The 27,089-nt window shown below is 42.2% G+C and overlaps 1 protein-coding gene across 1 annotated transcript; it reads right to left on the reverse strand.

Moving 5' to 3' along the window:
* Positions 1 to 4,413: 4,413 nt before the first annotated feature.
* LOC124968974 (vomeronasal type-2 receptor 116-like) lies at positions 4,414 to 16,712 on the reverse strand. Its single transcript, XM_047531806.1, has 6 exons — positions 16,513 to 16,712; positions 9,491 to 9,788; positions 8,328 to 9,131; positions 7,404 to 7,631; positions 6,569 to 6,692; positions 4,414 to 5,363 (listed from the first exon to the last, which is right to left on the reverse strand). Exons 1-6 carry the CDS (start codon positions 16,710 to 16,712, stop codon positions 4,414 to 4,416), a joined length of 2,604 nt encoding a protein of 867 aa, XP_047387762.1.
* Positions 16,713 to 27,089: the final 10,377 nt, after the last annotated feature.

A 27,089-nucleotide genomic window follows, 5' to 3' on the forward strand; every position in this document is an offset into this window, starting at 1 on the left:
TGTCCTCTTTACGGACCCTGGCCAAGAGTTCACGGGTGATTGCAGCTCCCCGCGTCTATTCCAGCTTGAAAACAGTTCACCTGTCATTGCAAAGAAAGGCCTGTGAATCCTGCAAGAGGGACAAACGGACACCCAGGAGGGAAGAGGGTGGTGCTTCGCTGTCTGGCTGACGTTTCCAGCCCTTGCCCATCTTCTCCAGGTGGGCTGCTCCTGGTGGCTGGGTCTCTTCCCTGTTGCCCGTGAAATGGGACCCTTCGGGTTGGTCACTGCCCGTGCTTTTCCCGTCACCAAGCCATCCACCCCCTTCTCTCGTTTCTGTCTTTCCCTGACTGTCCACACGGTTCCAGTCTGCACTCCACTTTTGCAACCTCTTAGCGTGGGACTCTGCAGTGTGGGTCGGATGGTGGTCTCCCCATTGGTTCTCTCAACCATGAGCAAAGCACTGGACAAAAAATGAGATTGACATTGGTGGCACAGGTCTCTTTTCTCCATACTTGAGCATTTTCGTGATTACTGTGTGGCAGGCTTTGAGAGAACCTAGGTGCTTCTGGAGAGGCCACGGAATCTGAAGGAAGGTACGATATTCAAAGGTTCCAGGGACTAGGACGCACATGACTTTGGGGGTCATTCTGCTGACCACAAGGCATAGTGAATTTCCCTCGTGTAAAGCAAGGTATTTCTCGAATGACTCGCCATCCAACATGGAGAAGACCTCCAGTAAGCAATGGATAAGGTTCATGTGGCACTTTTGTTTACATATTCCAACAGTTATTTGGAGAGGGCCACTAAGTTATTGGGTTACTTTGGGAGATTGACTAGTAATTAATATGCAAACACTGGTTTGTCTTGAAATTTTTAACCCCATTCAGAAAAACTTTGTAGTAATTCATTCTCCTCCAAACCCCTAAATTAGAAGACTTACATGCTCATGGGGGTGTGGGGGCGTCCAGAATTCCATCCAGTGCTTGACAAAGATCCTCTGGAGGATGATTTCAAAGGCTCATCCTAAAAGGAATTGCCGGATGTTTTGCTCCGGAGCATGGTGTTTTTTCTGCTGTGTTTTTCTGATAATATATTACTCATTGCAGTCTGAACGGATTGCTTAAGGGGACGAGGGGAATACAACAAAAATTCCAGAAAATATTACCTACAATCTGAAAAACAATGGGTCTTTACCACTAACAAAGTCAAAAATAATTTTGCAACCGTGCAATGAGTCCTTGAAAGCCTCTGGAGAAAATAGTTATAAATCTGCCTTTGTCTCCAACAGGCTGGTTAAATTTTAATGATGGTTTTGTTTATGTGTGGTGATGAGGTAAGAGACTAAGGTTGCACAACATTCTTTCCTTCCTACAAAGAATATGTCACTCCTATAATAAACGTTGGTACACAATAACCATTGGGACCACTGCCCTCCTGTAACTCTTAACTCAGCAATTTAGATATTAACCAGAAGGACCTAGTAGAGATGGTCACATGAGATTACTTGTCTATCGCTTTAACTGCGAGAATAATAAGAATAGTCTTAGGTCATATAGAGTTTAGATATTAAGGAAAGAAACATTGTATTAGCTCATTGACGTAGTTAGATATTCTTAAAACAATTGTGATTAGGTAAGGATGATCTGTAGGGTTGTTGTTTTCTGCCTATGCTTTGGAAACTTCTTTAATATTAACCACAAGACTGCCATTATAGCCTGAAGAAAAATGTATATAAACCCAGCCTTCCCCAGAATAAAGTGGGATTGATTGCACCAGAACTAGAGTCTGTGTCTTTCATTCTCCATCCATCGCCGACGCTGTCTCCCCGCGCCCCGTTTACCAGTGTGGAACCCATGGACTCCTGCTAGGGCTAGACCCTGGCATGGGGGCACATATTTTTTAATGTCAAGAATTTTGGTTCATGACATCTTTAACAACCCAAATACGTGTATCTTTGCATTTCTTATGTCAAAGCCCTCACTTGCATTTAGCCAGACTCATTTTCCTGAAGCTATTATTTTCATCAAAAATCTGAGAAAAGAGTACATTGAAAAAATTTCAAGTATGTACTCCTCTCTTGACAATATAAAGAGTTGAAAACACAGGTATCATCTTGCAAAAGACACGTTAGCGTGTTTATGTCAGCAACTTGACCAAACTGGGTACAGATTATTACTCAGAGGTGTTCTGCCACTGGTGCCCCTGTCACTGCTGTCCTCATAATTTTACAAGACGTCTATGGGCTTCTCAATTTTTGTAGCCTCCTGCTGTAATCGAGTGCTTTTCACCTTCCCTTGTTCCTGACATACTTGCTCCCACATACCAAGGACTTGACTGAGTTCTGTTATTATTGCCTCTCTAGTTTCTTGGGGACTGAGCATATCCAGCTAGTTGAACTCATTCTTAAGATACATATGCTAATGTTTTAGTCAGTTTTCTGTTACTATAGTGAAATACCTGAAGCTGGGTACTTATAATAAGAAAAGAGGTTTACTTATCTAACAGTTTTGAAGTGTGAAAGTCCTACTGCATTGCACTGGCTCTGGCCAGGTCCCCTTGGCTGCATCACCTCATGGTGGACGCCATCTCAGTGGTGGGAATGCATGGGAGAGGCAGAGACCACATGGTGGAACAGGAGGTCAAGGTGAAGGGAGGGCCAGTGATGAACTCCCACTAAGCCCCACCTCTTGAGGTCCCACCATCCCATCACTGCCACACTGAGAACCAACCCCCCAAGACATGAACCATAGGGAGAAGAACCAAAACAAAACCAGAGCAGGAGATGTCTACTGCATTTATAGTACTTACCATACTACTGAAATTAATCTTTAGTATTGACTGTTTTAGTAAACTTTAAACTAAAAGTCATCAGTTTCATTCAAGAGAGATTTTATTTTATCCAAACTTCTCTTCCCAAGTCCATTAAAATCAAAATACAGTAAGTGAGACCATTTTAAGAACATTTCTACTTCCTCTGTTGTCAATTTCTCAATGACTTCTTTTGCTTTCAGAATAAAGTTCACAAGCCTCAAGTGATCTGTACAGTCTGTGCCCTGCTTACCTCTTTTCATACCCTCTCTCTCCTCTGAAGGTTCCAGCCACTCTGCCTTCCTCAGTGAATACTTCAAAGCTGAGGATGTTCTGTAGATGATACTCTTATTTCTACCTCTTCACCCTGGCTCCTCCTGCTCCTAGGTCAAGTTTTCTAACCTCATCCATTAGGTGGCTGGTGTAATTCTTGGATCATCAGGTGATTCCTTTCCCCCTTAGCTTCAAGAACCACCTTGGAGAGAACAGAAGGAGATTTCTACTACTGCACCCTACCTTTCCTTCAGTGCCCACCTGCAATCAAATTGTGTGTCCAGAGATTTCTCAAAGATGAACCCTGGGTTACTATGTTCATACATGTATTTAGAGTAGAAAAGAAGTTTCCCTCCATCCCCTATACACAGGCTGGGGTCCAAGCAATCAACAAAGAATGTCAGGTGAACAGGAGAAAAGGTGCACTTTTGTAATGGCCTTAATGCTTTTATGCACATGGGGATGTCACAGAAAGCAAGTGGAATCGTGAAGAAATCGTTAGACTTAGGGTAAAAGGTAAGAAAGGGTAAGAAATCATGGAGAAATGCCTGGCACATGGACCTGAGGTCTAGTTCCCAGAAGTGGTTGGTTGGCCATGGAGGCCCACATACTAACCGAGCAAAGGGATAAGGAAGACGGGCTTCTAGGGGAAGAGTAGACTGAAGTCCAGGGGCAGCCTGGTGACAGCTGGCCTTTTTTCAGCGAAGTTGGAACAGTTATCACCTGTGGCTCCCAGGGCCTTGGCTGCTGTGATTGGCTGCCACTCAGCCAATTGCTACAAAGCAATACCCGCTAGGTTAGGCTGAATACTAAGCCAGGTTGCAGTTCATCGTGTAAGGACTATGTACAGTGGCCTCCTCGGGCCAAAGTTAAGACTTAACAAAAGTGTGGTTTCTGTGTGAACAATACCTGAGTTAAATGAATGTAACATATTGAGAGGTCCAGAAACAAGGTGATAGTCATACAGGAATTTGGTGTATTTAAAAGGAACATTTCAATTTTCCCAAAGTGAAAGAAGACTATAAATACTCCTGAATCATTGGATAAACGTGGCTAGATGAAGGAAAGGGTTCTTTATGGATATCCATGAAGCAATGTATAAAAAATCCAAGTGGAAGACAATGTGAAGGTGAATAGTACACACACGATTAAGCAGGGAGAGAATTAATTGTAGATGTAATTAGAGGAAATAAAGAAATGCTGTTAGATTCAAAATAGAAAAGTTGATGGCTGTAGTTCATTAGTGACTGCAGCATTAGAAGGAAGAGTCTCTTGTCTTTGAAGGAAACCCCACATTGTAACTTAGAATCTGACTCTTAGATTGGTGTGGCATTTTCTTCAGGCCCCTTGTTAACTGTAGGAAACACGAGTTAAAACTCGAGAAGGCTTATTACTCTCACAATGAGTTTTATCTCTGAACCCACGTAGGGAGCAACTATGTGGCTTTAATAAAATAACATAGCACTTGGGGGCAAAGATGCAGCCCAGGAGCCCAGCGCTGGAGGCCAGGATGGAGAAGACCTCCACGGCCACCATGACCCTGCCCTTGGTGCTGTGGTGCACAGGGAGGAAGGTGAGCCAGACACTGCAGAACACCAGCATGCTGAAGGTCAGGAACTTGGCTTCATTGAAGGTGTCAGGTAGTTTCCTGGCCAGGAAGGCCACCGTGAAGGTCCCCATGGCCAGGGAGCCCAGGTACCCCAGGCCACAGTAGAAGGCAGTGACTGAGCCCTTGTTGCAGGTGATGATGATGTGGCCATGTTCAGAGTGTGTGTCTGAGTCCACAAAGGGAGGAGAGGTGCCCAGCCAGACTCCACAGAGAGTCAGCTGGATCAGGGAGCAGCTGGGAATGATGTAGTTAGGTGCCCCTGACACCAGCAACCGCCTCATCCTTCTCCCTGGGGCAGTGACCTTGAAGGCCAGGATCACAGTGAGAGTTTTGGCCAAGACGGTGGAAACTGCAACAGTGAACACCAGCTCAAATGCTATTGGTTGGAGGGTGCAGGTGGCTGTGTTGGGACGGCCAATGAAGAGCAGGGAGCAGAGGAAACAGAAGGTGAGGGAGATGAGCAGGATGTAGCTGAGAGTCCGGTTGTTTGCCTTGACTATGGGAGTGTGTTGGTGCCTCAGGAAGACCCCAAGTACAGCAGCTGTGAGTGCAGAGAGGCAGAGAGCCGTGCAGGCCAGTGCCATGCCCAGGGGATCTTGATAAGCCAGGAAGGTCACAGTTCTTTGGAGACAGTGATTTCTCTCTGTGTTGGCATACTGGTGATCTGGACACTTCACACACTGGTCCATGTCTGGGGAGGAATGCAAAATATCCTTAGTCTAGGCTCAGTGTTCCTCTTGTACCTCAGCCCTCTCTCAGGCAACTCATTGGACTGTTAACCAAGCTGTCCTCTGTGGTTGCTTAGTCACCAAGTAAAGAATGCTCTAGAGGGAATAACTGAATTTATACTGTTCACCTTCTTTATGGTGCTAGAAACCAAGCCATTATTTCTTATCCTAGTTTAATGGTATGTTTTTATGCAGTTAGTAATATTCTTATTTCTCTTTTTGCAGAAACTAGTGTACTGATTGCATTGCATTTACCTAATTTGATCATGATCTTTATGGAAAACATCTTGATTTGGAATAACACAAGTGAATTTATTTCAAGAAGGAAAAGTGGCCTGAAAAATTCCTTTCTTGTAGTGGTATTCTCAGAAATGGGTCCTAAATTTAGTTATTCTCATGAAATGAATCGAGTTTTCCAGTGTGTGCTGTTTTCTGAAGAACTGAGTAAATGAGCATCATTACATTCTGAAGGTCTGAACTACTTCACCTGTGGAGCGGTTGGTCATCACATAAATTGTGGGGAAGGATTCCACTGGGATTCACCTTTGCTAGTGCAGACAGAGCCTGTGGAGTTTGACATTCTCCCCCAAATACAGAAGGAACAGCGGGTCACCTTCCCTAGGTCTCACTTGTCCCTGCACAGCAGCCCAGTGGCTCTCCTTGAATGGCTGCCATTGCCTGTGAACTTGCTCATCAAGAACCAGGGTGAGCAGGGAAGGAAACCTACTCACTGAGGACCTTTTCAGAACTGGGTCGTGCAGCACAGACGTACTACTTCTTAAACCAAACGCAAGTGTTCTGAGCACCTGCTCTGCCTCCAGAACAGTGATGGGTGCAGGGCACGGAGGGTGCCCAGGACCCACGGCTGGCATGCCGTGTAACCGCAGTGTCAGAGAAGAGGTGTTGGCAATGAGGAGCACAGTGGGTTAGATTCCACGGGGGGCGTGGGGCGCCTGCAAGGGATCTAGAACACGGAGAGAAAAAGGAGGTGCAGGCCTGCAGAGTGCGCTGTTTCAGGGGAAATGTCATCAGAGCAGCAGTGAGATTGTTGACTGGAGCAAGCCAGTGCTTGGTCTTTGTAATTCTTTCCCAGATCCTTCCCATTTCCTGCGTGGTTTGGGCCATGTTCAGGAGAGTCAGGGGCTTTCTCCCTAAGACATGCACTCACCTGTCTGGTTGGAAATCTCATCCTCTGGGCAGGGGGTGCAGTCGAAGCAACAGGCAGGCTTTCCCTCCTGGGGGGACTTCCTGAGTCCAGGATCACAGCTCTCACTGCAGACTGAGTGGGGAGTCTAGGAAAATCAGATGGTGCTGGTAACTGCTCAGACCTTTCCCTGATACTTCAGCATGTGCACTGTTTTAGAGAATTGGACCATTAAATAACACAATTTCCAGATCCATAAATCAAATTAGTTGATGCTGCTGCTATGGTTTGGATGTCCCTCAAAGGTTCATGTGTTGAATTGAAGGCTTGGTCCCTGCTGCTTGTGGTACCGGGAGGTGGTGGGACCTTTAAGAGTTGGGGCCTAATGGGAGGAAGTTAGGTTCTTGGGGATGCCCTTGAAGGGGCTATTGTGACCCCGGCCCCAGCCTTTCTCTTTTTGTGTCCTCCTTGTCACTAGGTGAGTGATTTCCTCTGTCATCCTCTTCTGACATGATGTGCTACCTAAAAAAATAGAACCCAAAAATTGAACCTCCAAAACCAAGTCAAAATAAACCGTCATTCTGCATAAGTTAATTCTGTCAGGTACTTTGTTTTAGTGATGGAAAACTGACTAACAAAAATATCATGTCTCTCTTATAATATGAAAAACACGAAGACTTAGAAACACATTGATAAATGAACAAGTTCTTTTCTTATTGGAGTCAGTTAATAAGGGAAAATTCCTTAAATTGGTTAAATGTACACTGGGGCCTAACCGGGAAGAATCAAGGGCAGAAAATACAGGTGGAGATTGTTAATTCTCATTTAACTCAGAGCGTTGGAATTGGGCCCAACCCACCTTCCTAATCCCTGTGGCCCACTCTATCATGTCTTCTGATAAGGACAACTGTTGGCCACATGGAGCAGATGGGGAAAACTTCCCAACTTTCACCTTATGCCCAAGACCTTCTGGAAAGTTCCAGAAATTGAGGATGTCATACTCTGCTTCCAATTTCTTTTTCTCATCCAAAATCACTTGGTCTCCAGCAGGGATTGCAAACCGGATGTTCCTCAGGAAGGGCTGCAGCTAAAACAGAGGCATTGTCCTGTGATGAAGTGGGTCCCGTAGTAAAGTCAGAAAACCTGAGTTAGGAGAAGCCCCTCGTCATCTTTAATTCCTGCTTCACAAAGTGTCTTTGACACAGGCATCAATGAGGTGGAACAAACGGAAACCTCTAAAGAACTAAACTACCCTGCCTTCCTCCAACCTCCCATCCACGTACAGCTGACTAATGAGTGGGCACAGGGCTCTGCACACTTCAACTGCCTGGTAAAAGTTAGCCATACCCATTTCTTTTTCTGGAGGTACCCAGAGCACCAGGTTTCAAAACGAGGTTATTAGTAACTAACATGGAATTAAATGAGATTATTTATGTAAAGTATTTATAGTGCAAAGCAGCACCAAGGCACTTAAAGAACTAGCTCTCTTCTTGATTAAGAAATCATGGCAGAAATCTGGATTTTTTTATCCTGTTGAAAACATCAGCTCAGGAGGATGTTGGGGTCATTTATAACACAAACTCAATGTGACTTAAATCATGTTTCCTCTTTGCTGCTGTCTCTTGTTCTTCAAGACCTCTTTTACACAGGTCTGGATTTATCTCCTAGATGGTTCAACAAGTGCAGTTTCTCCTGCATTGTGGAGCAAGATTTGTAAACTACTCAGGATCCTTTAAAAATCACCTCAGTGGTGGTGTGTGCCAGGCAGTGGAAGAGACGTTACCTGCCAGGCGGAAAACACATCTTCCCCGTTTCCCCTTGTCGGCATTTCTGCATGCTGAAGAAGCATCTCCTGCAGGCTGTGGGCCACGGCATACACAGCAGTGTAAACACTGTAACTCTCTTCAGTCATGACCGTGTCAAAAAGATGCCCAGGTAACCATTCCAAGGAGGCATTCAGTGGACAGTTCTCCAGTGTTCTGCAGTCCAACTCAGAGAATGAGCAATCAAAAGAGAAATACCACAGCCTAGCAAGGTAAAAGTCTTTTGGATATTTGGAAGGGTTAACTATGCTGATAAAATTTGTGAACCCAGAAAAGTCCCCATGATGGTGTGAGAAAATGAGAGTCCCGTGCAATGAGTCTAACATGAAATGTCTCCCATCAATGGTAACATCCCATTGTGAGTTTGTGACCAAGACTTTCCATGTCATTAAAGTTTGCCGTATATTAAACATTAAGCTTCTAAGAAAGTCACTGTCACCATAAATGATTATTACGTTAGCTGACGATGTCATGAACTGGTGATGATTTAACCAGGCTTTTGGGAAGTAGGACATGGCACCAACTGGGATCATTTCCACAAAGGCTGCACAGACTCCGTTCCTGCCCATCTCCCCTCTCAAGTCTGAGAGAAATTGAATGCCTTTCTCATCTTCTGAGGTCACCAGCCCCACCCAGTTCCAGCTGAAATGAACCATCAAGGACACCATGCCAAGGGCCAGAGATGTGTCCTTGGGAGCCATCTGATAGAGAGAAGGAAACTGGCCAGGGTCACTCAGGATGGGTTCAAAAGGCCCAAAGGTGAGCTGAGGGGGAGAACATGGAAGCCACATGAGGAAGAGGACTGGCACCAGGCACCCTCTCAGAACTGAGGTGCAGGAGGAGGAGCTGGGGGTGTAACAGTGGGTTTTCTCACCCCGTCTTTAAGATCATCTCCCACTCCCTGAAAGTTTTCTAGGAAATTACTGACCAGTCTTAGAGTTCCAACCTCTCCCCGCTTTTTTTCCTGGTCTGACCTCTCTCTCTTTTCTATTCCAAACAAAGGAATCATGGACAGCCCACCCTCTCTGAGGACTCAACTTGGAGACTGCACACTTTGAGAGATGCACAGATCCCTGCCTCTTCAGGCCCCTGAGGATGGCTCGTGGCCCCGCTTCCCATGCACCCTCAACTGTGGGAACTTGTAGAGCTGCAGCAGTGTCCCCATCTGGGCAGAGGTTGCCCACGATATTCCTGTGAGCACTGCCACCGACTTGCGGTCTCTCCTGCAGGTGTAATTAGGGACTTTCTTGTCTGTTCCCGACAGCCAAAGGAAGGCGCTCTCCAGTGTGTTCCATTCGCTAAACAGGACGTTGTAGAGATCAAACCCCAGAGACACGTTGGGCAGCAGGTGCACATTCCTGTTGATCTCCTCGATGGCAAACACCAAGGCCAGCACCAGCTGGTAGTTCCTTGGCTTAAACCTGTGTGGAGGACACAGGCATTATGAGGGGGGACTTCAAGTCCAGGGCCATGGCCTGTGGATTTTCTCCACAAAGCTAGTGTGTTAAGACCTTCCCCCAAGTGGGATGGGATCAGAACGTGGGCCTTGTGTAGGTCATTAGGATTAGGTGAGGTCGTGATGGTGGCTCCCTCATGAAGGTGACTCCTTCAGCGTCCTTATGAGAAACAGAGGGAGCTTGCTTCATCTCTCTGCCTTGTGTGGTTATGCCAAAAACACGCTGTCCATGAGTCAGGAAACAGGACATCGCCAGATACCACATCTTCCAGTGTCTTGCTCTTGGTCTTCCTAGCTTCCAGAACCAGAAGTGACATATTTGTAATTGAAGTCACCCCATGGATAGTGTATGGCTATATGGTACCTGAAGCTGACTAGGATGCTGCCTTTGTGAAAGGTGGACACCCGGTCAGCTCAGCCTTTGTGTGGCCACGGTTGCCTCTTCTAGGCAAGAGTCCACAGCAGGCAAATAACATGAGGCGCTGGGTGGCCCTTACTAACTGCACTCACACGGAGGCTGGTCAGCACACAGGTGAATGAGAGTGTGTTATGGGTCTCACCAAGGTGATGTAAGTCCTTCTCTGATTCAGGCACTGAAATGCTTGGATGAATCCACCGTGAAGTGCTCACTGGAACATCATGTTATCATTGTCATGTTGGAGGGAGTCACAGGGAGAGGGGCAACTCCAACCTGAGTTTATGGGGCGAGAATCGAGCCAGGACACCTGTGGGTTGGGGACAGGAAGGCAGAAGGCTGGCCGTGAGCTAACCTGAGCCTCTGTGCCATCAGACTGGGGGATCCCCTCCCAGCCAAACCAGGGCACCCAGAGCAGCACCGAGCCACAGGGAGACACAGGAAGACTGGACGTGGGAGAAGGGTGAGGTCAGTAGTACCTCCAGGCTGACGGCCCAAGCACTGTGAGAAGCTTAGGGTCCTCTTCCTTTTAAAAATGATAATAATGTCGATATGAATAACTGCCACTTGTAGCAGTGCCTCGTCAGATACCCTCATTCTCCACATCTCTCCTCCACAGGGGTCCACAAATATTCACCTAAGCACAGCCCCTTGTATTTCTGTTGCCTGAGGTCTGAAATTCCAGATTGACTACAAAAGAAGTCTCAGGTGTTTCCAAATGTCTCAGGTGCAGGTGGTTGATTACTGCACTTGGGAAGACTTCATATCTCTGACGGTTTGATATATTTGACTTCATGGAAGTGCTATAGGCCAGGCTATATGGGCAATGGCTAAACAGACTCCATTTAACCCTGAGACTCTAGTCATGCAGGAAGTGCTTCTCCCATGGGAACACCCCGCCTCTGTACCCATCAACAGTCGCTTAGCATGACATGTTAGGCAACACAAAAATGGCAATTCTTGTATCATGAAAAATTGTTCTCTTTTTGATTCCTATTTTCCTAAACAATGTGCCATGTCAACAGTGATCGTCTAGATGTTAGTAACCATTCTGTAATTTGTACCTAAGTAAGGTCATTTTGTCCCACTTCCTCTTCTGCTAATGATTTTAGATCTCATGATGTTAACTTGTAATTTTAAACCATAGCAACAGACACTTATGATTGATGTACTGACATGATATAAAAACCCCTACAACCCTTGGGTCAGTGCTGTTCTCCCAACAGTTGTTTTGGGCATTGTGTGAACGGTCAGCCAGCTGGCTAATAAAGACTCTCAGATTTGGACTTCTCAGTGGTCTGTTCTTAAAATTGCACCCCATAACACTTCTTTGATTTTGGGATCAGGTTTCTATACACATCCAATAAATCAATATTATAATTTGTTTTTCAAAAGGCTTATTATTACATGTGTGTTCTTTTGTGAGAATCTTGAAATCCCTCCCTATCTGTGCAATTCCCTGTCTGTACTTCTCCTCCTGTCTCCTTCTCTTCTTCCTCTGCTTTTCCTCTTTCTCCTCCTCCCCTTTTCTGATTCAGTTTCAGGTTCCTTGCTCTCTTCTCCTTTTTCCCCTTCTATCTCATGCTGCTATATCAAAGTGATATATAAGTTCAGAAGTACTGTGTGTGATGGGTTTAAGCATTTATGTGATTATGAATGGACCACCTAATTCTTTTCTTTTTTTAGTTCCCTATAGTTTTGCACATCTGTGGGCTCTTTTGACATACTCATGAGTGCATTTAATGTAATTTGCTTCATTTCCATCCCTGGTGCTGTCCCCTTCCCTTCTCTCTTCCCATGAAACCCTAGCTCTACCTATTTGTCTCCCTTCTGTTAATTTATTTTCAAAATTGGGACCACCTGATTCTTCAGTGACACATCTTTATCCAGTTTATCTGATGTCATCAGAGCTACCCTGGATTTACTTTGTTTGGCGTGTGCCCCTTCCCTCTTTGGGTCTTCTGCCACTTAAAAAAATTTTTTTTTGTTTTAATTCAACACAGTAATTTTACATTCATGGGGTGCAGTGTGGCATTTCGATGCATGTAGACAATGTGCAATGATCAGATCCTCAAAATTGATGCTTACATCAGCTCACTCATCCATCATTTCTTTGTCCTGTCACCTCGTCCCTGATAGCAATCTTCTCTCCTGGCCCTCCGACACCTGTCACTTGCTCTGGTATCCACCGTTATCTTCTCTACCTAGATCAATGTTTTAGCTTTCACATGTGAGTTAGAACACATGGTATTTGTCTTTATGAGCCTGAGATTTTTCAGTGAACCTCATGTCCCCCAGTTAAATCCACATTGTCACTAACAACAGCATCATATTCTTTTCTTAAGGTTGATTAATATTCCATTATTTACATTTTTATTTTTTGGTTAATCTGTTGATGGACATCCAGGTGGCAGCCTAGGTGTGATGCATCCAGGGCAGCAGGACCCTGAACACAGCCAGGTCAACGTAATAAGACGGTGTGTCCTACAGTGCAGTGGGTGAGCGGAGTTCACAACACCCATTATGTGTTTCCTGAATTCCTAAATGGAAGGAGCTGAAAGTTTCCAGGCAGAAAGTCATGCTAAGGAGGTGGAAACTTTAATTGCCCCAATTTACCTGTGTGTGTGTGTTTTTAAATATCATGGTAAGTCACTCACAAATATGTCCAATTAATACAGGTAAATCAAAGTTAAACAATTCAAATTGAAAAGGTTAAATACCCTGATCTTAACCCTGCATGCTGTGTGAATGCATAGAGCTATTAGAGTATATCCCCAAAATCTGAACCATTAAAATAGTAATAGATTTAAAAGTTGCCAGAAGAGTTTATTTTTTTCATGATAGTGGCACAATTAACTTTAGTGTCTCCTGGCAATTTGAGAACCTGAGAACATCAGTGAAAATCATCCAGAATGATAAAGAGAGAACGTGGCTTTTCAGAAACCATGACTACTGGGGAGAATGCTCTGTGTTTGCATCTTCCCGTGTGAACTCACGGGGTGGGACTCACCTCTGCCCACCTGCACGTGCTCACACCGTAGCCATGGGCTTTGGCCACCAGAGCTACAGTGGTCTAAACAGGTGACGGTGGCACCAGAACATGTGGGCACATCAGCAGGACCGAGCAGAAAATGGAGCCCTGTCAGGGTGTGCTTCTGAACGCTCCCAGTGCTGTGGTTTGTGTTGAAAATGAGGAATGCAGAGTGAGCCCTTCACTGGCTCAGTTACAGCTGGTGGAAGTTAACCATTGCACAAGACAGAGCCCACCAATTACTCATTTTGGAACCAAAATAAATTCCAGAAGTTCTAAGTTATTTCTGAAGACAAATAAGTTAATAGAATTGACTTGTCCTTTTTTAAAAAAAAAATTATAGATTTTGGATTCTTGGTAAAACGAAACACCAAGACAGATGATCAGATTTTACTCCACCTAAAAGCTCACGGTCCTTTCCATCTGAAAGATGATGTACCCAAAATATTTTAAACAAACAACAACCTGGCAAAATATTTTTAGAATATCTGACAACTAGATGTTCCTGTTCCCCAACATATAAAATGTCCTTAAAAGTGAAAAGGTGTGTAATAATATAGCAAAATATAAAATGCAAGGTATCAAAGTATATTCTTTTGATGATGCATAAACATTTTATCAGTCTAACTATTAACGTGCACGTGTAATCCATGACAAAGAATTTTCACACATGGGATTGGGGTGTAGTTTTAGGTATGTGTGGAGGAAGCAGGACTCCCAGCCTGGCACATGAAAGCACCCATCAGTGAGATTCTGCAGGGTGGTTTCACTGTCAGCAGGAAAAGACTAGAGTATGCAGAACCTCGACCCAGACATGGCACTTCTAAGACTCCATTTGCATTAATCAGTGAGCAAAACTCTGTTAACAATATCCTATTATCTATCAAGGGTCTATTTACTATCTGCCTAATTATACCAACGTAAAAAGAGAAACCTATTCAAACACTAGAAACATAGCAAAATTCACATAGGGCAAAATTATGGGAACCTCACATTCTACGAAATTATGTAGGTATAAGAATCATGATGAGGATATTTGTGCCTGCAGAAACATTTATGATGCTTTTCAATGTAAGGAAAATAAATGACAGGGATCGAGATGACATAATCCCCCTTTAGAGTGCGTTTATATTTGCATATGACTCTGAAGGGTATGATCAGGTTCATGATATAACTATTAAATTTAAGAGATGCATAAACTTCATGTGCCCCATGTTTCACTGAAAAAAAGTTAAAATAATGTTTTGCTAAAGTGTTGTACAAAGATAAACATAATAATCTTTTAGAGTAGCACATTTTCCTGACCCTGGAGTTATTTCATCTTTACTCTTGGTTTTAGGAGAAACTTAAATATTCTCCTGGGCCCCTAATGTCCTGTGCCCAGTGGGTCAGTCAGCGGGGCATGAAGGTCATGTGATGGCAGGGAGCCTCCTTCAGGCACAGATGGGGCTTCCAGGCTCAGGTCTGAGACAGCCACTTGCCCAGACTCACTGAGCTGGTGAGAGTGGAGAGCAGGGGACAGGGCAAGGTGGCCTGGCTTCCTCTCCTGTGGAGAGAGACCACGTCTCCCTCCAGACCCCAGGAGCCTGCCACTGCTCCCACATAAGGCACCACCTTGTCTCCTCTCACAGAGATTTGCTCCCCAAGTAAACTTGCTTCTTCCACAAACTCTTTTCAACTATTCCTCAGATTTTGGACTTGGGTGGTTTCCTTTGCAATGTCCATTTCAGAACAGGTCTGCTAGATGTCCTTACGACCTGATGACATCTGGAATATGAGCAGTTCCTCATCTTCCGCTGGTCTGAGGTGAGTCTGAAACCCTGACCTGCCTTTAGGAAAACCACTGCTAGTTCTGTTTGGGCAGAATCCCATGGCACCTGCGTTTCCTCCTGGTCACTCTCTGCCTCTGATTCCCATTCCAGTCCTTGACTCTAGAGTCCCATTTGCACCTGGTGTCTTCTGAAGTGAGCTCAGTCTTTCTCCCCAACACAGACCCCCACTGCAGTGGCCCCTGTGTCTATGGCAATGCTTCCATGTGGTGGAAGATTCCTTACTATGTTTAAAAAGCACCCTATATAATGTTTCTTTAAAGGGTCCCAGAGATCCAGTCTAGACTTCCCTGACAACTGTCCCCAAATCTGGCAGACTTGACAAGAGCTGAGAAACAATCAGCAGCAGCAACCTTCAGAGTCAAAGTGTGTCCATAAACACGTCAATACCAGTATGCAAACACACCTTGGGAACTTACAGAAGGAAAAAACCAGGTGAACATGGGGAAAGCATTGTAGAATAAATGGAAAAGAAATGAAGACAGAACAAGCAGACCAACATCCAGACAGGAGAATAGGAGACAGGTACAGACATCTTCCAAAGTGGGAAAGAGGCCCCACTTCCTGACCTGCTGTGGCTGCTCCCAGCATGGGCAGCTACCACAGGCAATGCTTGAATGCTTGTTACCCTGGCATCTGACAGGGGTGCAGCAATCGCTGATCAGTGGCTCCCCATTCTCGGTAGCATGAGCAGCCTGGTAGAGTTCCCTGAAATTCCGCCTTATCCATATTAGTTAGAACTTCTGCTGCTGACCTGACATGGATACTATTCAAAACCCAAGGGTGAGCATATTACAAATGAAACAGACTCAAATTGGAAGAAAGGGAAATCTCACAGATGACTCAGTTCTTATTCTTGGCCTGGCCTGCCACTCTGGGCGGCATAGAGCATGCCTGGAAAGCAGAAGACTTGGAGTTTTTCTGAAAGCATAGTTGGATGTCTGCAGGAAGAAGTCTGTACGTGCATCTGGGTGTAAAAATGGTGACTTCCCTGAAAGGACATTAAGAGTTCTTCATGTATTCAAGAATTGTATCAAACCCTTGACTGGGTTGGGAGAAAATTTTGCTGTAGCCTCTTAGTCCAGAACTCATGCCAGGGGCTTGGACCATTTCTAAGGAGCATTGCCTGAGTTTATGCAATGAGAGACCAGGCTGGAGGAGGGACAGATGGTGGAGTAAGGTGGAGGGCTTACAGCTCTGAAAGGGGAATGTAAATAGGAATAAACCCAGAACACCCTGCTCCCCATTGAAAGAAGAAAGAGTCAAGAGAAAGACACAAGTATAAGGAGGGACAGACAGGTCTGGGTGGGAGGGGAGGGCTGGGTGGAGGTGCTGATGTGGACCTCTACAGGTGCCCGGGTGTCATTCAGTCTCAGATCCCAGCAGCCGTTGAAGAAATGAGGAAAGCACTTACTGTGTGTGTATGACGTGCTTGCTGGGACCACTGCTTCTGCTCTCTAAGAGCAAAGTGTACAGGGGGAAGAAGCCAGCAACCACCACATCTCCATCCTCGTACACACTGGAGTTCATTCTATGAAAGCAGTCAGACTTGTTAAAGGAGCACGCCGGGAGGGGTGCCTGCAGGAGTAAGAGGACAAAGATCAAAGGGACCATTGTAGACATGCCTGCGACGCCCAGGTCTGGGTGCAGGTGGAAGCTGAGGTGCCAGGCAGGTGTATGCTTATGTCACGTGTTTGTGAATGTGCTGTTGTTCAGCCTGGCCTCCTCCAGCCCCCTGGGTGAGCCTGGAACACCTTCTGCCTGGGGCTCTGCATCTGAGGTCTTGCATCCAGGTGAAAAACACAAGTGGGAAAATAAGTTTGAGGATCATCCTCTCCAGCCCCAGGTGCCATGATTTCATCCAGGACCACAGAGGGCAAAGCCCCAGGGATGAACTTCCCTTGAGCAGATTTGGTTCCAAACCTGTGTCAAGAAACTGTTTGCATTTTGGATGATGGAAATGAACTGCATCAGAGAATGTCATGTCAGGTGCAAGGTGAAAGGCTCAGAAGGGCCTGTGCCCATCGGGACCCAGATAGCATCCTGGGGACAGCCATCCCTCCAAATTCCAAGATAGAGAGATTCAGCCTTACACACCCAGCCACAGGACTTTCCTTGAGTGATCCATGCAGTTCTGCATACCAATCCCACAGGCAGAAGCCCCTACAAGTGTGAAGTTCTCATGGTCTGAGAGAGCCAAAAATCATGCTGAATTCAGAAATTCCAACTCAGTACCAATGCAGCATGTGCCTTCTGAACCTTGACCTTCCTGATTACTGAAATCTTCTGTTTTCAGAATGCTGAATCTGTGGATCAATACACTGTCCTATCCTCCTCTACACCCACAGCATTGGATTCCCCCATCACTTCTGCTTTTCTGAGGATGTGGGACTGTGTGAGAAATCCTTCTCTCCCCATGCCCTAAAATATGAGGCAATTGCTGAAAAGCACCTCTTTATTTCCTACCTTCCAAAATACCGAGGCAAAGGTCACTTGGGAAAACCCCTATTGGCCCTGGAGCACAGGGGCTTTCTCAGCAACAACACTCTCTGAATGACATGCAGCAGTGGGTGCCAGAGCCCACAGGATGGACAACAGCAGTGTGACCACCATGTAAGTTCTGGGTGGCTACTGGCCCTTCAGCTGAGCCAGGTAACACATGAGAGCAGACATGGATGAGAGGGGCGTCGTGGCTGGGGGGAAAGTGAGGCACGCGGGGACTGTCCGCGCTTTCTTCCCAAAAACTAACACTGCTCTGAAAATAAAGACTACTATTTTAGAGAAAGACACACTTTCTAATCAAGTAGCCACAGGTCACATCACGACTGAGCATTTGAAATACACCTAGTCTTATGGCATTTGCTGTAAGTGGATGGAATTGGAGAACAGCATGCAAAGCAAATAAGCCAGTCTCAGAAAACCAAGGGTCAAATGTCTTCTCTCATATGAAGAAGCTAGACCAAAATAAGGGGGGAAAGGGGAAAGATCAGTGGAGCAGAGGAAGGAGGAAAGATGGGAAAAGGGAGGAACCATGGAATGAAACTGAGCAAGTTATGCTCTGTACATACATGGATGTACTACAGCGAATTTCACTTTTATGTGTGTATATATAAAGCATGAATTTAAAACAATGATAAATGAACAGAAGGAAGACCCAAAGAGTAGAGGAAGGGTAGCAGGGAATGGGAGGAGGGGGAAGAACAGGGAAGCACACTGGGGAATGAATTCAAGCAAATTATATCCATAGCATTGGAAGATTATGTGATAATCCATTGGAAGATATGTGATTATGTCAAGATTAACCCCAGTATTGTGTATGACTATAATGTATCAATAAAAGCACAAAAGGAAATAGTCTAAAGAGAAGAATCATGAGCATCAAAATGAAGTTCAAAGATATTTTTATGGAAAAATTGAAAGTTTAGCACTTCAATTACAATTTTTATAACTGAATGTTATGAATCTAAAATTTTGGATATATTAGTTTACATAATCATAAAGATTAGATGTAGTTTCTCTTGTGCTGGGGTAGCTCATACATGGGGTAAGGCCATGGTGTCAAGACCCAGACTCTGGGAGTTGAGTGGAAGCAGACTTGTGGCGAGCAGCCTGCAAACACGTTTATTGCGGGAACAGCTATACGTTTTACAGGTTTCTTGCCAAATCACAATGTGCCACGGGGGATTAGACAACCAGGTTCCTATATGGGTTCCCTTGGTAACACTGAGTCAATTTGGGGCAGTTGTGTACTTTCCTAGGTAGTCAGAGCAGAATGCTCCTCCCTGCACGTTTACACACCTGAGACGTTCACTGCTGCCAGCCAAGAACTAGGATTTCTCCCAACATTTCCCCCATTTTTATTAATTCAGACAAGGGATTCCTTCAGGAGGATTTGATTGACCCTTGTGATTCTTTTGTTGAAAATGGACCACAAACATTTAAGAACTGCAAGTATTATAAGGAAGAGTATACACGCTAATCCTAATGTTACAGTAGAATTTAGCATATTAAGCAGATTCTATTTAAAGGTAATAACACAGATCTGTCCTGGGAGGGAGAAGGGAGCCATGGCTGATGTTCTAAAGTCCTAAGAAGTGAGTGCACCCTACATCTTTTATAGGTTAATTCTCTTTTGTTCTCCAGTTCTCTCTCCACTTATCTCTCCTTCCTGCCTATGTGACTAGGCCTGGCTTTGCAGGTGAGATGCATAAAGTGAGAAGCAAATGGGCAGGGGAAGGGCCAAAGTGATTCAGCCAGGTAAGGGCCCAGGGGGCATTAATTAGAAGCTGCTTGTCTGCAGTCCTTGAAAAGGGCAGGTAAATCTGGTAATCAATGGGCTCTGCAGATCCTTGACATTCCATTCTCCCAGGGGAAGTCTCCAACGTTCAGAGGCAGATGGCTTTCATGGCCTCCATTTCCTCCATTTGACCTGATCCCCTATTTTTACACTAACTGCCTATCCCCAACTCTGGCTTCATTCCCCCCTTTTGCTTTAGGAACTCTTTACTGCTGTAAGGAAAAGGGGTGATGACCACTCTGGCTGCTTTAAAGTGGAAGGGGGCAGCATGGGGCAAGCAGTTTGGAGTTCCCTTTTAGAAATCAGGTCAATTGAGGGGTCCAGGTAGATGTCTAGTTGGGGAAGAGCAGATTGTAAAGTCATCTGGGGGTGGTTGCTTCTATGAGAGAGAAACAAAAAGATGTGAGTACTGATATAAGATTAATACAATATAAAGTTGCAGCATGTGGAACATGTCAGTGAATATCATGAAGATGACAGAAATCAATAATCTATCACCATGTGGTGGAAGAATTGAGAAGTTGTTCCCATAACAAGGCCTAATAAAGGCTGGAGAGGACAAGGCCTTCATAAGGGAACCTTAACATTGTCCAAGTTATCAGGAATGTAAAAACCACATTTAACTCTTAATGTCATTGATGTCCCCAGAAAATATAGCAAAGCTACTTAATGTCATCTGATTTTGTAAAATATCCTTTTATTGGTATAACCTGTGTTTAGTAGAGATTTCTATATTTCAGTTACTTAGGGCTAGACAATCATACTAGCAAACATAAATTAAACCAATCTTTGTAGCTTAGGAAGGTCTGTAGACCTTAAACTGACTAAAAATTCCTGACTCTGGCAGTTTCTCTTGATAGTTATCAGGCACATATGCCTAAGAATCTCTCTTTTGTAGTTTCCAGTCTTTATTCTAGGGGGCAAACACAAGTGTATTTCTTAAATTACATTTAACTGTTATTTCTTTTAAATGCCCAAGAATGGCTATGTTTTGGTTTTAACTGTTTTTCTAGATGTTTAAGATCAAGCTGGTCAAATTGACTTGTTCATGTCTTGTTAAGAGTCAGCTGAGTTCCCACAGGGGTCCCTCGTGGGGAACTTGAGAGCAGCTTCTTAGCTCCTTTAGTGCCATTTTCTAGGTAGGGTCTCCTTGATGAGATGGCTTCCCTTGGAAGTATCAGGGATGTCTCCCTTTTCCAATGACCCTCCTCTGCAGCAGGTGCACTGATTGGCTTTTCATCCACCAGTGGTCTCAGCAATCTCCCTGATCAGGAGGTCATGTGACCCAGAGTTGCAAAGCTCCTTAGAGAAGTCCTCTTGTTCCCTGGATTCAGGCTGACTCTGAGGGTAAGAGCCAAATACTGTTCTCTGTATTTAATCTCAGTTTCTAAATTTGATCTTAACCATTCAGTAAGCCAGTCTCACCAGTCATAAAGTAAGAGTACTGGGCTTTAACTTTTATGTCTATAACTTTACAGTTATTTACCCTTTTCTTTAAGTGGAGTCTGTATTAGTACTGGAAGTTAAAACTATATACTATGTTGTTCTGTACGAGATGGCGTATTATCACAAGTTACCTAGGTTGTGTGTTCTTGAAGCAGTACCTCTGCAAAACTAACAGGTAACAGTTTTACAAAATGAAATTAGCAATAGTAAAAATATATTCATCTTGTATAATAGCTATCTTGAATTTTGGCTGGCTATATTATATCCCCTGTTTGAGATCATAGTAATCCCAAAACAAGAACCAATCCTTTGACTTTAACTTTAAAGAAGCAGAAGTCTGGCTTATTTTGGAGCCACTCTAACATGCAGTAAGGTGGGAGGCAGAGCCTTATCTCAGGTAAGGTGTGGCTCCTCATCTAATTCTGATGCTGATGTTTGACTTCCTTAGATATCATTTTAAGTTTACATATATTGTTTACTGAGTCTATATGAACATTAGTCAACACAATTTAACATTATATCCAAAACATGAATCAAAGAAAGGCTGAGAGAGCTCTTAACTTTCCTTTTATGTGGCAAAGTGGCAAAATGTTTTTTATGTTTCACGATATTAACCTTTAGACAAATCAGACTCTCACTAACTTTTAGAAATATATTTACATTTAAAAATTTTTATCTCACTGTAAAAGTAACAAATTTTACATATAACCCACTGCTAACAGGTCCTGTAATAGAGCATTAAATGATAGAAACAAATTCCCAATAAAATTTACTCTTTATAAATTTAAAATTAAAATTATAGACAAGTTTAATTTGGAGAATAGCAGCTTGATAAATTTCCTTCTTTAAAGATTTGTATACCTGAAAGAAATGAACACATTTAATATACAAATAATGATCATTTCAATTACCTTGATACCTTTATATGAACCAAATTTAGTTTTTAAAGAAAACTTTAGACTCTATAACACAGTACAATACTCTAACAGTTGTTGTTTAACCATAATTGTATAAACCCCAATTTTTAAGACTAATTGTTCTAAAAAAGGAAGCATAACAGACATAATGTTAAGAGTAAATTAGTGTTTCTAAGAAATCCTTGTCATTTTAGCATATGGATTAAACTTTGGTTTATATCAGTACATTAGTATTTGACCTTAGAAAAAACTTAAATAGCTTTAACTTATTGTCTCACATACATATAACCAATGTAGTTACACACAAACTTGTTGAAATTTGCCCTTTACTTACACACAGACTGTTAGCATTTACTTAGACCCTCATGTGTACCACATAAACATTTTCTTACCCAGAAACATTTTGTTTTACACTAAATATATTTCCATATTTAGAACCTTTTATTTTATCTTTCCTATCTGTTAACCCCTGTTGGTAACATCTTGAAACAACTCTTATGAAACTTCTGAATTTAGATAAATTATTCCATTTTAACAAGATTAAATATTTTGTTGCTTATAGTACTCTAATTGAAACACAGTTGAAAAATTTGGAGCCCTTTTTATATAGAATTGTACCTGTTAGGACTCAACTCTTAGTTACCTTGTTTTTAGTGATGACATAAAGCAATTTTAAACCCTTTTTATTCACCAATCTACGAAAACACCAATAACATTTAAATATGTTAGCCCTTGGAATTTAAGGAGTTAAGAGTACTCGATGTTATTTAATAATTAGCATTTTAACTTTGCAAATTAATCAGATGTCCCTAACAAACACATTTGAGTAATCTTATATATGTTGTCTAATTTATTTATTGTACTGTAAAAATAAGATATCAGACAACTGTATTGAACAGTATCTGCCAGTTCTTTCCTGTTGAAGAAAAGTCCTAGAAACAATTGACATATGACATTTTATAAACATCAACATTTTATCAGTTTGACTGCCTACAGACTTGTGAGTTAATTTTAAAGACATTTTACTTTTATTAGTTTACCTAATCTAAATAAAAACTTTTAAAATCATGTGAATTAAAATTTTAACTTTTAACTTTTGATACCATGAATGTGATTTTTTTTTTATTGTAAACAAATGGGATACATGTTGTTTCTCTGTTTGTACATGGCATAAAGGCATACCATTTGTGTAATCATAAATTTACATAGGGTAATGTTGTTTGATTCATTCTGTTATTTTTTCCCTTCCCCTAACACTCCCACCCCTCTTTTCCCTCTATACAGTACTTCTTTCCTCCATTATTACCCCCCTCCCTAACCCTAACACTAACCCCTCCCACCCCCCATTATGTGTCATCATCCACTTATTGGCGATATCATTCTTCCTTTGGTTTTTTGAGATTGGCTTATCTCACTTAGCATGATATTCTCCAGTTTCATCCATTTGCCTGCAAATGCCATTATTTTATCATTCTTTATGGCTGAGTAATATTCCATTATATATATATATACCACAGTTTCTTTATCCATTCATCAATTGAAGGACATCTAGGTTGGTTCCACAATCTGGCTATTGTGAGCTGAGAAGCTATGAACATTGATGTGGCTGTATCTCTGTAATATGCTGATTTTAAGTCCTTTGGGTATAGGCCAAGGAGTGGGATAGTTGGGTCAAGTTTTCTAAGGAGTCTCCACACTGCTTTCCAGAGTGGCTGCACTAGTTTGCAGCCCCACCAGCAATGTATGAGTGTACCTTTCTCCCCACATCCTCCCCAACACCTGTTTTTGCTTGTATTCTTGATAATCGCCATTCTAATTGGGGTGAGATGGAATCTTAGGGTGGTTTTGATTTGCATTTCTCTTATTACTAGAGATGTTGAACATTTTTCCATATGTTTGTTGATTGCTTGTACATCTTCTTCTGTGAAGTGTCTATTCATTTCCTTAGCCCATTTGACGATTGGATTATTTGCATTCTTGGTGTAGAGTTTTTTGAGTTCTTTATAGATTCTGGAGATTATTGCTCTATCTGAAGTATGATTGGCAAAGATTTTCTCCCACTCTGTAGGCTCTTTCTTCACATTGCTGATAGTTTCCTTTGCTGAGAGAAAGCTTTTTAGTTTGAATCTATCCCAGTTATTGATTCTTGCTTTTATTTCTTGTGTTATGGGAGTCCTGTTGAGGAAGTCTGGTCCTAAGCCGACATGTTGAAGCTCTGGACCTACTTTTTCTTCTATAAGATGCAAGGTCTCTGGTCTGATTCCGAGGTCCTTAATCCATTTTGAGTTTAGTTTCGTGCATGGTGAGAGATATGGGTTTAGTTTCATTCTGTTGCATATGGATTTCCAATTCTCCCAGCACCATTTGTTGAAGAGGCTATCTTTTCTCCATTGCATATTTTTGGCCCCTTTGTCCAGTATGAGAAAATTGTATTTATTTGGGTTTGTGTCCGTGTTCTCTATTCTGTACCATTGATCCACCTTTCTATTTTGGTACCAATACCATGCCGTTTTTGTTACTTTTGCTTTGTAGTAGATTTGAAGATCTGGTATTGCAATACCCCCTGCTTCACTCTTTCTGCCAAGGATTGCTTTAGCTATTCTGAGTTTTTTATTCTTCCAGATGAATTTCATAATTGCTTGCTCTATTTCTGCAAGGTACATCATTGGGATTTTAATTGGAATTGCATTGAATTTGTACAGCACTTTTGGTAGTATGGCCATTTTGAAAATATTAATTCTTCCTATCCAAGAACATGGGAGATCTTTCTGAGGTTTTCTTTAATTTCTTTCTTTAGTGTTCTGTAGTTCTCATTGTAGAGGTCTTTCACCTCTTTTGTGAGATTGATTCCCAAGTATTTTATTTTTTTTGAGGCTATTGTGAATGGGGTAGTTTTCCTAATTTCTCTTTCTGAAGATTCATCGCTTATGTATAAAAAGGCCTTAGATTAGTGTGCATTGATCTTATATCCTGCTAGTTTACTAAATTCACTTATGAGATCTAAAAGTTTTCTGGTGGAATTTCCTGGTTCCTCTAAATATATAATCATATCATCAGCAAATAGGGATAGTTTGAGTTCTTCTTTTCCTATTCGTATCCCTTTAATTTCTTTGGTCTATCTAATTGCTCTGGCTAGAGTTTCAAGGACGATATTGAAAAGAAGTGGTGAAAGAGGGCATCCCTGCCTTGTTCCAGTTTTTAGGGGGAATGCTTTCAGTTTTTCACCATTTAGAATGATATTAGCCATGGGCTTAGCATAGATGGCCTTTACAATGTTAAGGAATGTTCCCACTATCCCTATTTTTTCTATTGTTTTGAGCATGAAGGGGTGTTGTATTTTATCAAATGCTTTTTCTGCATCTATTGAAATAATCATGTGATTCTTGACTTTAAGTCTATTGATATGGTGAATGACATTTATTGATTTCCTGATGTTGAACCAACCTTGCATCCCTGGGATGAAACCCACTTGATCATGGTGCACTATCTTTTTAATATGTTTTTGTATGCAATTTGCTAAAATTTTGTTGAGAATTTTTGCGTCGATGTTCATTAAGGATATTGGTATGAAATTTTCTTTCCTCGATGTGTCTCTGTCTGGTTTAGGTATCAGGGTAATATTGGCTTCATAGAATGAGTTTGGGAGGGTTCCCTCCTCTTCTATTTTATGGAATACTTTGAGAAGTATTGGAATGAGCTCTTCTTTAAAGGTTTTGTAGAACTCGGCTGAGAAGCCATCTGGTCCTGGACTTTTCTTTGTGGGTAGGTTTTTGATGACTTCTTCTATTTCATTACTTGAAATTGGTCCATATAAATTGTGTATGTCCTCTTCGTTCAGTTTAGGCAATTCATATGTCTCTAGAAACCTGTTGTTGTCTTTGAAATTTTCTATTTTGTTGGAGTATAGATTTTCAAAATAGCTTCTAATTATGTTTTGTATTTCAGTCGTGTCTGTTGTGATATTTCCTTGTTCATTCTGAATTTTAGTGATTTGGGTTTTCTCTCATCTTCTCTTTGTTAGTGTGGCTAAAGGTTTATCAATTTTGTTTATTTTTTCGAAGAACCAACTATTTATTTTGTCAATTTTTTGTATTGTTTCTTTTGTTTCAATTTCGTTGATTTCAGCTCTGAGTTTAACTATTTCCTGTGGTCTACTACTTTTGGTGTTGATCTGTTCTTCTTTTTCTAGGACTTTGAGCTGTAGTGTTAGGTCATTTATTTTTTGAGTTTTACTTCTTTTATTAAATGCGCTCCATGAAATAAATCTTCCTCTAAGTACTGATTTCATAGTGTCCCAGAGATTTTGATATGATGTTTCTTTGTTCTCGTTTACCTCTAAGAATTTTTTAATTTCCTTCCTAATACCTTCTGTTATCCATTGATCCTATAGTAGCATATTGTTTAATCTCCAGGTGTTGGAGTAGTTTCTGTTTTTTACTCTTTCATTAATTTGTAACTTCAATCCATTATGATCTGATAGAATACAATGTAGTGTCTCTATCTTCTTGTATTTGCTGACATTAGCTTTGTGGCATAATATATGGTCTATTTTAGAGAAGGATCCATGTGCTGCTGAGAAGAAAGTGTATTCGCTCTTGGTTGGATGGTATATTCTATAAATGTCTGTTAAGTCTAAATTATTGATTGTGTTATTGAGATCTATGGTTTCTTTGTTCAATTTTTGTTTGGAAGATCTGTCCAGTGGTGAAAGAGGCGTGTTAAAATCACCTAGTATTATTGTGTTATGGTCTATTTGGTTTCTAAAATTGAGAAGGATTTGTTTAACATACATGGATGAGCCACTCTTTGGGGCATAGATGTTTATGATTGTTATATCTTGCTGATTTATGCTTCCCTTAAGCAGTATGAAATGTCCTTCTTTATCCCTTCTGACTAACATTGGCTTGAAGTCCACATTATCTGAAATGAGGATGGATACTCCAGCTTTTTTGCTGAGTCCATGTGCATGGTATGTTTTTCCCCATCCTTTCACCTTTAGTCTATGGGTATCTCTTTCTATGAGGTGAGTCTCTTGCAGGCAACATATTGTTGGATCTTTCTTTTTAATCCAATCTGCCAGTCTATGTCTTTTGATTGATGAATTCAGGCCATTAACATTCAGGGTTATTATTGAGGTAGGATTTGTATTCCCGGTCATTTGGTTAATGTTTTAAATTTTATTTATTTATTTATTTATTTATTTATTTATTTATTTATTTATTTTTTGACACAACTTGGTTCCTCCTTTATTTGACAGTTCCTTTAGGATAATTCCTCCCTTTGCTGATTTACTTCTTTGTTTTTAATCTCTTCCTCATGGAATATTTTGCT

Source organism: Sciurus carolinensis, chromosome 17, assembly GCF_902686445.1.
Source record: "Sciurus carolinensis chromosome 17, mSciCar1.2, whole genome shotgun sequence".
In the NCBI taxonomy this organism is placed as follows: Eukaryota; Metazoa; Chordata; class Mammalia; order Rodentia; family Sciuridae; genus Sciurus; species Sciurus carolinensis.

Bases quoted from the DNA above. Each gene is read 5' to 3' on its own strand.
- LOC124968974 (XM_047531806.1), bottom strand. From the start codon at position 16,712: ATGGTCCCTTTGATCTTTGTCCTCTTACTCCTGCAGGCACCCCTCCCG. The intron at 7,632-8,327 runs GTAACGTCTCTT...CCTCTGTTTTAG, and splicing joins ATGTGTTTTCCGCCTGGCAG to CTGCAGCCCTTCCTGAGGAA. The intron at 6,693-7,403 runs GTGGGTTGGGCC...TGATTTTCCTAG, and splicing joins GGGCCACAGGGATTAGGAAG to ACTCCCCACTCAGTCTGCAG.